A 10,829-nucleotide genomic window follows, 5' to 3' on the forward strand; every position below is an offset into this window, starting at 1 on the left:
TATATATTTCTTTTCCACGGGCCTTGTTGTTTGATACGCATGTTGCAGTATCCCCGCTGTAATACTTTATGAGTTAATCCAGCTCACTAAGCTGGTAGAAAACTAATGTTAAAGAAAAAACCCAGCGTGGTGCAGGGGTAGTAGTTTCAGTCTCCAGGAGAGCTCCTGAATTATCTCAGACATTCTGTAAACCTTATCAACAGGAATGTAACTGCTGATGTCAATGACCTTGGTCTTCATTTAATAGAAGACCACCTTCCTGTTATATACTTCCAAATTACAATTCAGGCTGCATGGTTACATTAAAAAACTAAAATCAATCAACTTACTGCGAGACAGATTCTCAAGGGCTTTTCCAAGCTTTTTGCTCTCTTGAAGAATATGATTTAGTTCATCAAAATCATGGTTCTCCGGTTTTGTCTTCCAATCCCATTTAGGATGCTCTATTGACCTTGGCACTAAATATACACAGATATATAGATGAAGTTTAGATTTGGTACTTCAGACTCCTACAGTAGAAAAAAATCTGCACAGTGAGTTTACAAGCTCAAGTATCTTGAGTGGAAATTACTTAACTATCCTTTTATTTTAACAGCTGGAAATATTTTTTTTGGTCAATGTGAAATAAAAACATCTATGAACAAATGCATACCTAAATGATTCTTGCAACTGAATTAATTGGTAAACAGGATAAATAACACTAATAATTGCAAATAATAAAAAAACTAATGCAACAACAAAAAATATATTGAAACTATTGCACATGATGGTACTTCACTTACAACAAAATACAATTGTGTGGCCTAGGGGTCAGTAAGAAAATATGTCAAAACAAAAATGAGTAACTGGTAGTTTTGGCTTTACTAGTTATTTTATAAAGAAGAAAAAAAATATTTTAGATACAGCTTTTAAAACAATTTTTTTTTTCAAAAATCATAAAGTGTAGATAACACAGGTCATTAAAAACAGTGAAACAAAGTAAGTCTCTATCATTCATGCTGTACAGCCCCTAATCTTCATTTTGCTACTTAAACAAACTCAACCTTTGGGAAGCACAGACCTGAGCTTATAGTCTGATGTTCATTATCTATTACCAAAGCCTTTAATTTTAAAAGAACAGAATCTCATCTGCTGAGCTAAGTTTACCTACAACAAAGAGGAGTGTCTGAGATATGTAGGACGCACAACGAACAGAGCTTCGTTGAACAATGTGAACATCTTGAACAATTTGTAGAAATAACAACAAAAACAATGCTGTTTCTGAAACTGCAGTTTAACATGGTTTTTTTGCCAGTGTTCAGAAGCGAGCTGCTGCTTTTGCCATGAAATGCAATTGTTAGGTTGTCTCCAAACACAGCATTACCATGCTGAGAACTGCACATGCTGGTGTGAAGATGACGATGACTAGTCCACCTTTCCACCAGGAAGGACCAGCTGCACTTTTACCAACTGTCATTTACCAGCTGCTGACCACTCACTTAAAAATAATTCCAAAGAAAAGCCTAAAATGTCCAATATATCCTGGCCAGCTTCAAAATTTTTGTTTACTATTTTGACAGCTGCCAACTAATTTATGCTTATAAACTTCATTTTCACTACATGCTACGAAGGCAACTTACAGACTCCTACAGATTGTGCTAAAAAGGGTTTCATGGTAATTTGGAACTTCAGAGTGCTTTTATGATGGTATGGGGAAATTATGCTCAGATATCAGATCTGGTCGCTATTACAAAACGTGTTAAATAACTTGGTATTGAAATTTGCCTTATCGCTGACTCTGTGTGAATATGGAATCTGCTCCACTTTGGATCAACTTCAACTTTCCCTTGTGGAGTTAAGTCAATAGTCACTTTTCCAGGTAAAGAAATGGGACAAAGTTATGTTGAAGTCCTTCTTTCACAAAGAACATGATTCTACCTTCTGTAGACATAAACCAAGTCATCTTCAAAACAGACATCCAAAGAAACTGACAACCCAGAGTATATCCTGATCTGTAACACCCACTTAGGAACCTGGCTATTAGGGACGTTAATATATTATACTGCAATTACAGACATTCACAAAGACAGAAGACAAAAGAGACACTAAAAAAGACCTACAGAGGTAAGAATAGAAGGAAAGGGACACAAGAACCCTCAATAAGAAGAAGGGAAGAGAGGAGCAAGTTGGAGTGTCAGAGTCTTGTTCTGCTCTGTGTTCAAAAAAGACAAGTAACGTATTTCCTTCTCAGGACAATGGAAATAATGAGCTGTAGTGATTCCCAGTAAATACATAAAGGCTTTAAGGTATTAGGGTATGAGTAGTCTCTACTCAGATGAGCCGTTTGTAATTTTTGTTGATAGTTATAAATTTCAATCACTATTTTAGAATTCCCTGGCTTAAGAACTGCTAAGTCAATTAAAAGTTACAGAAATTCTTGTGTGACAAAATCTGACTCTATTCACAGACCTTATCATATACAAATTAAACAGGACAACTTCAGCATTTCTAATCCTTTTTTTCTTATTTACAGAAAACTTAGTATTTTCTCAAAACTCTTACTAAGTGTAAACAGAAATTTTTAATAAACTAGAAAAAGAATTCTATAAAGAGTTCTCTCTGTTTTCACCCACCTTTGTTTTACATTGAGATCACATGCTCCTTTGGGAGTCTTCTGCAGTCATCTTACCATCACCCTTCCATGTGCCAACACTATACAGCATCACCCACTAGCAGTACAACAGACTTTTTCTTTCCATACACTGAACTTACCATACCAAAAAAAATTGTCACAGTACCACCAAAATAAAAACAGGCAACAATTTAATATAGTAAAACCATATAAAAAGAGGACCAAACCTTGGAACTTCCAGGTTGCAGAAAATTTCCACAAGTACCATGTCAGTTTGAAACAAAACACATTTTTCAAAATAAAAAACAACAGAATTTTTGAGAAACCATATGATTTTGAAGCAAAATTTGTCACGGGAGAGAAACTGGATGAAATAAATGTAAGTTCTACTTTACAGCTGTGGAGCTTCCAGGATCAGCAACTACCAAGTACGTGGAACAACTCGCATCAGGAAAAAAGAGTATCAAGACTCTTGCTCTTGAAAAGTAGGGACACTTGCTCAAGACAGTGACCTGGTTACTAATTTCAGAGAAATGTCTCACAAACACAGGAATCTTAGACTGCATCTCCCTAGAGAGATAGTGGGAAATCAGTCAAAACCATGGCGGAAATTTGCTTTGCATGCTAGTGTACAATCAGCTGTGTTTTACTGAACCATTTTGTACTTCAGTGAAAAGGTACCAAAATAGGTATGCTGTCATGAAATATTTCTAAGTTTCAATACAAATTGTTTCAACAATGATTTGGCTCATTCTGAGGAATCAAAACAGAGGGGGAAGTTAAACAGAATTAGAACTTACTGAAATTTTTACTACTTCCAGAGTAGACACAGCTCTTCCTGCTTACCTAGTCTTTTGAACAATGAATGGATATTAAAACAACATCTATTTACTTGCATCATGTGCCATGTGTTTGTCCTTTCAAGTTCATTTTCTACTTGCTTACAGATTTTTTCAAAATATAAACTTGTATCTTCTCAGCTGTAGGATCAATAAGCACTGGTAATTTTCAAACGAATGGCTTTGTTGGAAGCATTCAGAACTGTACAAATACCATATGACCCTTCTTTAGAATCTCCTCAAATACATGATCCTCCTCAGTATGCATGAAGTCTCATAAATCGTTTACGTGCACGTGTCACTACACACTTAGCAAAATCCTTTCATTATACTCTGACCTTCACCTTTCTTTATTACACTCACTCATTCCACAAAATCATATCAGTAATTTCAAATCCCTCATCACATTACCTACCTCAACCTCATCTTTGTTATTTGAGAGATTTATGTAACACTTCCTCTTGATATTATTTGGCTACAATTCAGAAGATTTATTACATCTACATTGTAGCATTTGTATGGAAAGAGGTAGAGTTACCCTTTATGGAGCTGAGATTTCACCATCTCATCTTAGGAGACTGGACAGACACACTTGCCAGTATTTCTGATTTGCTGGTGGTGTGCTCTGGCCACAAATGCCCATTAGATTAATTCACAATTGTGTTATGAATTCTGCCACAAATCAGCACACCTTTATTTTCTGCTGGATGATGGTACAAGATCAGTACTGGTTTCATCTACCCAATACATGATCTACACACAGAATCAGACCAGTTGCTCATTAAATCCTACATTTCATTAATACATTGTATGACCATCTTACATATCAAAGAACAAAAATATGTATCATTTAATCGAGCATAATATTACTCATGCATTTACATCTTGTAATAGCATTCAGATTAAAGTTCTTTCATAATAAATCCAAACTGGATTACACAGTATCTGGATACTAAAAAGCTAAGAGAATGTTGGCTTACAGCCCAAGACTGACCGAGAGTAGCTAGAAGTACACAACATCGTACTTGGAAATGGGATGTGGTGAGAATGCTGAACTGAAGCAGCATGGAATGATAATCTGTGATCTGGTTTAACATAGAGGTGGTGAAGAGATCAACCTATTTTGCCTAGAAGTAGCTAGCTGGGAAGCAAGAAGTCTGTTTTACAAACAATTTTGAAACTTTCAAATTTTTTTTTCTTCAAATACAGAATGTGATCATTTAAACATTTCATTTACATACACACAGCCACCCCTGGCTCCAAGCTTCTTCCTTGCCAGACAACAGCAGCAGCTTCTGCTTAATTCTGGTTTTGCACACACCAAACAGGTGGTTAGATGGCTTAGATATTAACACTTCTTGTTTGTGTGTTTCAGGTGCACCTGAGATCATAACAGGAAGGAGAAGGGAGTGGAGGTATCTTTCCAGTAAAAAAGTTGAAAGCTTAAGGAAGAGAAATTTGTGCAGGAATAACATGCACACTGTAGTCAACGTCACTCTACTGAAGGAAAAAAACATTCCCTAATTAAATAAATCGAATACCCTCATATTTCCAAAGATTCCTATGAAATTACAAGTTCAGGATCATTTGAACAAGACAGTCACAAGACAAAAACTCTGAAACAGATCATACAGCTGATAGACTCCATTAAGTTTTGGGTTGTTTTGGCAGTCGGGGGCAGGGAGCTTTTTAGATTCTTGGGTGTGGGTTTGCTCTTTCCTTTTAAACACAAATCTGAGAATAAATCTTTAGGCCTCAGCAGGTCCAAAACTTTCTGTTTCTCAGATGAGTCCTTGCTACCTCTTTGGAGATGCTTTGGAAAAAAAAAGTACAATGACGTAGAAGCTGAAGACACAAAACAGATGGAATATGGTGTGCACATTTGGATAGAGTAATAAATGCCTTTAAACATGCTTGCTTGCTGATCTGTGTAGCTGAAGGAGCACATGGTACCTGCTGATTTTGCCATAAACAAGAAAGAAAGAAATGTCAAAAGAGCATTGATATTAATCTATTTGGCAGAAAATAAGGGAAGCAAGATACGGCAAAAAGGCACATGTCTGAAACCAACCTCTGTGATAGTAACTAAAACAAAATGTAGTTCAAATACACAAAGTATTTTCAAAAAGTTGCAGACACAACTAATTGCAGGTGTAAGTAATGAAAACAATAAGATTAATTAAGGTTTAAATCAGTGTCATGGAAAAAAAAAATGGAAGTGCATAAACTGCAAAGCATGGGAGCAGAGGATAATTAGGCTGGAAAGGACCTCTAGAAGTCTTCTAGCCCAGTCTGCTGCCCTAGACTGGTCCATTCAGGGCAGGTTGCTCAGACTATTCAGTTCAGTTTTGTGTATACCCAATGATGGCAATTTCACAGCCTCTATGGACAACCTGTTCCAGTGTTTGACTACCCTTGCAGTATCATTTTTGTTTCCTCTTGCCCTTTCACAAAACACTCTTGAGAAGAATCTATGTCTTCTCTACCATCCTCCAGCATACTAGTTGATGGTAACAATGAAATCTCCCCTGAGCTTTCATTTCTTCAGTATGACCAAACCAATTTCCTTCAGCTTTTCCTTGTCCATCACATGCTCCAACCCTGTCATCATCTTGGTGGACATCCACAGGACTTGCTCCAATACATCACTATGTCTCATGATGTGCTCCAGATGCAATCTCAAAAACAAACACTGCTGGCTCTACTCTTGCTACTGCAGCCTGGTATGTAGGTCCCCTTCAGCACCACATGAGCACACAGCCACAGCTGCTTCATATTCTGAGTCCTTGTCCATTAGCATCTCACATCTCTTTCTGCAAAGCTACTTTCCAGACACACATATCCCATTGTCCTGGGATGACTGTATGATACTGTATTCCCTATCATCTGCCCTATGCCAAACATCAATCCTGTGCCTTTCTGTGTCTTTAAGCTGGGTCCAAGAGAAAGGGAGAAAAAAAAAAAAAACTGGGACACCCTGTTTACACTATTGCTCAGGGTTATTCCATCCAAGATGCAGGATTTTGCATTTGCCCGTGTTGAACTTCAAGAGGTTCCTCAGCCCATTTCTCGGTCCTCTCCCTCTGAACAGCAGTCCTGCTACCCAGAATACCAACCACTTCCCACAATTTGGTCTCACCTACAAACCTAAGAGAAATTCTATCCCATCATCCAGGGCATTAGGAAATTCTTTTAAACGGCATTGATGTCAGTACCAGTCCCTTGAGCATGCCATTAAAGATAGACTTTTCAACTGGATTTGCATTGCTAGTCACAATCCCTTGAATCCACCAGCTGAGTTAACTTTCCATACATCTTCTTGTCCACTTATTCAGTCCATATCTTATCAACTCAGTTATAAGGATACTATGAGAAGCTGACCAAGGTATCTTTGCTGAAGTCATGGTATGAAACCTTCATTGTTGTTTCTCTAGTTACAGAGCCAGTTATTTCACCTAAGAGGGCAACTGTGTTGATCTGATCAGACATATATGATCTCATAAATCCATGTTTGATGTTCCAAATCACATTTTCCTCCTTGTGACTAGGAACACCTTCCAGGAAAGTTTGCTCAATAGTCTGTGCGGAGGATGAGGTTAGGCTGATCAGATTGCCCTTCCTCAAAATCAATGAGATATTTGCATTTTTCTAATCATCAGGAACATCCCACAATCCTTATGACCTTTCAATGATGACAGAATGGCCTTGCAATGATATTAGTCTCCTCTTTTAGAACACTTAGAATCAATCCCATGTAGTGCCATGTATTTATGAATGTCCAGTTGCATTAAGCATATCCTAATTCTACCTCCTTTGTAGGCAAAGCTGCACTCCCACACACTGCTTCTAGACCTGGGAACTTGGGTAGCTTAAGAATAGTCTTACCAGCTGAAGAGTATTATTAAGTGTCCTTCAGTCTACAAGGACAGATCCTTGACCCCAGTCTTACTATGGATGTATAAAATATTTCCTTGTTTGACATGAGACCTGGTAGCTTCGAATGCCCAGCCTCCTCTTTGTCCCTCTAATGGGACAAGCTAAGGACCAACAAGCACGAAACTTGTAGCAGGCACACAAGTGAGGGGAGTGACGTGATGTCACCCTCTTATCTGGGATAACGACACAGAACTCTAGATCTTTGAGAGATGGCATGAAAGTTATTTGATGCATACCACAAAGTATGAAGAGCAAGCACAGGGCAGAAGAAAGGAACACAGTATGATGAGAGGGACAGCTCACAATACCTTTGGCCACTGTTTCTGACAGTGGATCTCCATAAATTCCTGTTATCCAGCAAATCTGTTCGATTAGACACACATTATGGGTGACTACGAGCATTTATTTGAATGTTGCTATTTATTATTGAAAAGAAATTAAAATCCACATGCTTCTTTTGAACAGACTTAAAAATTCATGTGCCATTTTGAGAGGTACAGTGGAATTGATGATAAAATTTCAGGTTTTTTGAAGCAGGGAATGTGATTCATGAAGAAGAAACAGAGACCAATGCTCCATTTCTAGAAAAAAAAATCCTGAGAAAATCCTGTACAATGGGACACAGCTACCTGTAACAGCTATTTTTGTTGCAGTTATTTATTTTCAGTAAAAAATGTTTCATAACCACACAAGACTGTTAATCACCCAAAAGCACAGTTTTTCTATTGCATAAATTTATCATGATTTATTTTACCCATTGCTGTGTGGTACTTTGACTTAGTGAGGTCACTGGGTAATTTTCCTTTGACTTCTTTGAAGTCTAGGCTTTCCCATCTTGCTTTTAGAGGAAAGAAAACAAACTTTGTATTGCAGCATACTATATCTCTGTTCTCATCTGGTACACTCAGAGTTATTACAAAGACTTGGCTATTAGAAAAATTTCAAAAAGCTACAAGAGTCAACAGAAGAAAATATCGTTTTTCAATTTATTTTGGAGAAAAATCTTGTACAAACCAATCTGTGTGTAACTATATTTTTATATGTATACATATTGTAGATATATTTATTTGGGAAAAAACCAACATTAAGAATCAATCTTAAAAATTAGATTTCTTCAATAGCCAGTACACGGGAAGCACTATATTTCATTAAGGCTTGTTGTCTCCATTTTCACTAATTTTTTACAGACAATATTCTCTTCAGCCGCTCTGTTTCTATTCTGCCTTTTCTTTCAGTGTACATTTAGATTCCTTCAGCAACTCTCAGAACAGTATACCTGTTCTTCTGACACTACTCCCATACCTGGAACAGTATCTGTTCATAATTCAGAGTTTTGCATTGCCTGACCCACAGAAAAAAAACTATTAGGACCAATATCAACAGAACAGATTTTACAAAATGGCAATGCAAACTAACACATCAAACCATGATCAGTATCCGAACATAAAACAGTGCATGACACTCAGATATAAGTCTATTTTTTAATCCATCTATCCAGAATTCTTTTCTATCTACAGATGACAACATAGGGCATTATAAAATACTCATAATTCAAGTGAGATTAAGGCAAGAATCAAACTCTTCTAACATATATATATATAGGCATTTCATCTGCTCACAGTTTGCTTTCCATTTTAAACCTAATTCAAAAGAAAAACATGCTATAGGTTGGAAAGCATGCACAAATTATTAATGTAGTGAAGCTTTCTTACATGACTTGGACTCCGGTGATGGTGGAGAAATGTTGGACACAGCAAGGTCGCTCTTTGACTTTTTAGGCTTTTTTGCATTTACCTGCCAAGGCTTATCATAACTTCTAAAATCTCTTCTTGTTCCTTTATTTTCTGTTAAAAGAATCAAATTAGATAATTATAACATTTGTAGAGTCATTTTTCAAAGACTTAACAAATAATTAATCAAAAAAACCCCAAGGTATATCAATCCAAATTGAAGACAGCACTTTTTTTTCTCCTATTTCTGATTTCTTTTATATTTAATATATTTATTCCACCTCTTAAATATTAAAACTTATAAATTAATAGGTTTTTCATCAAAAACAAGTCTATTTTTTGTTATGAAAAAGTCTTTAATGCCAATGTTATGTACATGTTTTACTGCCTATGTTAAAACTGAGTATTTGATATAAATGGTTGATTTGTCAGTAAATTAATATTTTGACTATCAGCAACTATTTAAGATCTACTATAGTCTGAGACAGATCATTAGTCAACTTTTAAACACAAAACTAATATTGTAATAGCAGCTTGTACCAGAATATGAAAACCAAGACTTCTACTTTACAATCAGAGCAGATACTATTTCAGAATATTATTTTAATGCTTCTGAAGATTTACAATCATAAATTATTCACACTGGAATTCATGAAGTAGCATAGCATCTCCTATTAAAAGTTGGGATGATAAGTATATAAAAATGTGTATTATTAAAGAGAATACCTCAATAGAGGTTAATCTCCGGCACAAATACACCATGGGAGGGAAAAGGAAAACAAAGAAAGAGGACAGCAAGGGAACCTCTCTCATTGAGACTGGAAGTGTTTCCATTCTGTAACTCTGCTCCATACTTACATGATATGCACATAGATCAAGCTGACAGACAGCAATCTATATTAAATTCAGTATCTGCTGGACAAACAGGATATATTCTGCATGCTCAAAACCACAGAGCAGTACCTGTTCAGTAGGTACATGCGCATCCAGGAAATCATGGACGTAAGTGTGGGAAGATCATACTGGAGACCAGCCCTTTCCAGCACACAGAACATACCTGATGTTTCACTCTCTGCCCACAGGGCAGCAGAGCCAGACAATGTTCTCTGAAGCTGACTGCGGTTCCCCTGCTTGGACTGAAGATGATCAATTAGAAATGGGATTGGCTGGTCAGGTGTCTCTGTTATCAGCTTGGTCATCAACTCCTTTAGAAAATTAAACCAAAACATAAAATTAGTGAGATATTGCACCTAAACTAATCTTGTATTTACCAAAACTAAATGAGCATTTATAAAGGAAAGGTCTGTTTTCAAATTTGAAGAAAACAGCTGGAACATCCTCGAACTACTGCTAGCTTTGCCCCATTAAATGCTCGTATCTGAAGTGTTCCCAGCCTGTACAGTCTCTTATCCACTGGAACATAGCTTAAAAAACCCAATCCCTGCTACCTGTTTGGATTTACCCCAAACAATAAGAATACTATCCATTTAACCATTCAGAACCAGCATGTCTTCAGAGCGGCAAGTAGCTCTTCTCTGACCAATACGTCCAAGTTTCTTCTCATTGGAAACTGTGAATTTTGTCATCTCATCCAGACATGGAACAATTGTCTGGTTAGAACATGCATTCATATCTGAGAACTCCAAGGTCTGATCAAACAGGTAGACAGTTTTTAAACCAAGTCCTCAAAAATACTATAGTATAGAAATAAGC

The 10,829-nt window shown here is 36.7% G+C and overlaps 1 protein-coding gene across 4 annotated transcripts in view; it reads right to left on the reverse strand.

Annotated features, from left to right (window-relative positions):
• CUNH8orf34 (chromosome unknown C8orf34 homolog) overlaps nucleotides 1–10,325 on the reverse strand; it is a 128,481-nt gene extending 118,156 nt beyond the window's left edge. For 3 of the 4 annotated variants that reach the window (XM_017731250.1, XM_017731251.1, XM_017731249.1), the window contains exons 1-3: nucleotides 10,174–10,325; nucleotides 9,099–9,230; nucleotides 330–458 (exon numbers count right to left, since the gene is read on the reverse strand). In XM_017731250.1, the coding sequence (XP_017586739.1) occupies nucleotides 330–458; nucleotides 9,099–9,230; nucleotides 10,174–10,315 (403 nt within the window). In that variant the 5' untranslated portion in view covers nucleotides 10,316–10,325. The remainder of the gene's footprint in view (nucleotides 1–329; nucleotides 459–9,098; nucleotides 9,231–10,173) is intronic. The other variant, XM_017731252.1, reaches the window with a different exon arrangement.
• Between the last annotated feature and the right edge of the window lie 504 nt (nucleotides 10,326–10,829).

Source organism: Corvus brachyrhynchos, unplaced genomic scaffold (assembly GCF_000691975.1).
Source record: "Corvus brachyrhynchos isolate BGI_N302 unplaced genomic scaffold, ASM69197v1 scaffold633, whole genome shotgun sequence".
NCBI classification, from domain to species: domain Eukaryota; kingdom Metazoa; phylum Chordata; class Aves; order Passeriformes; family Corvidae; genus Corvus; species Corvus brachyrhynchos.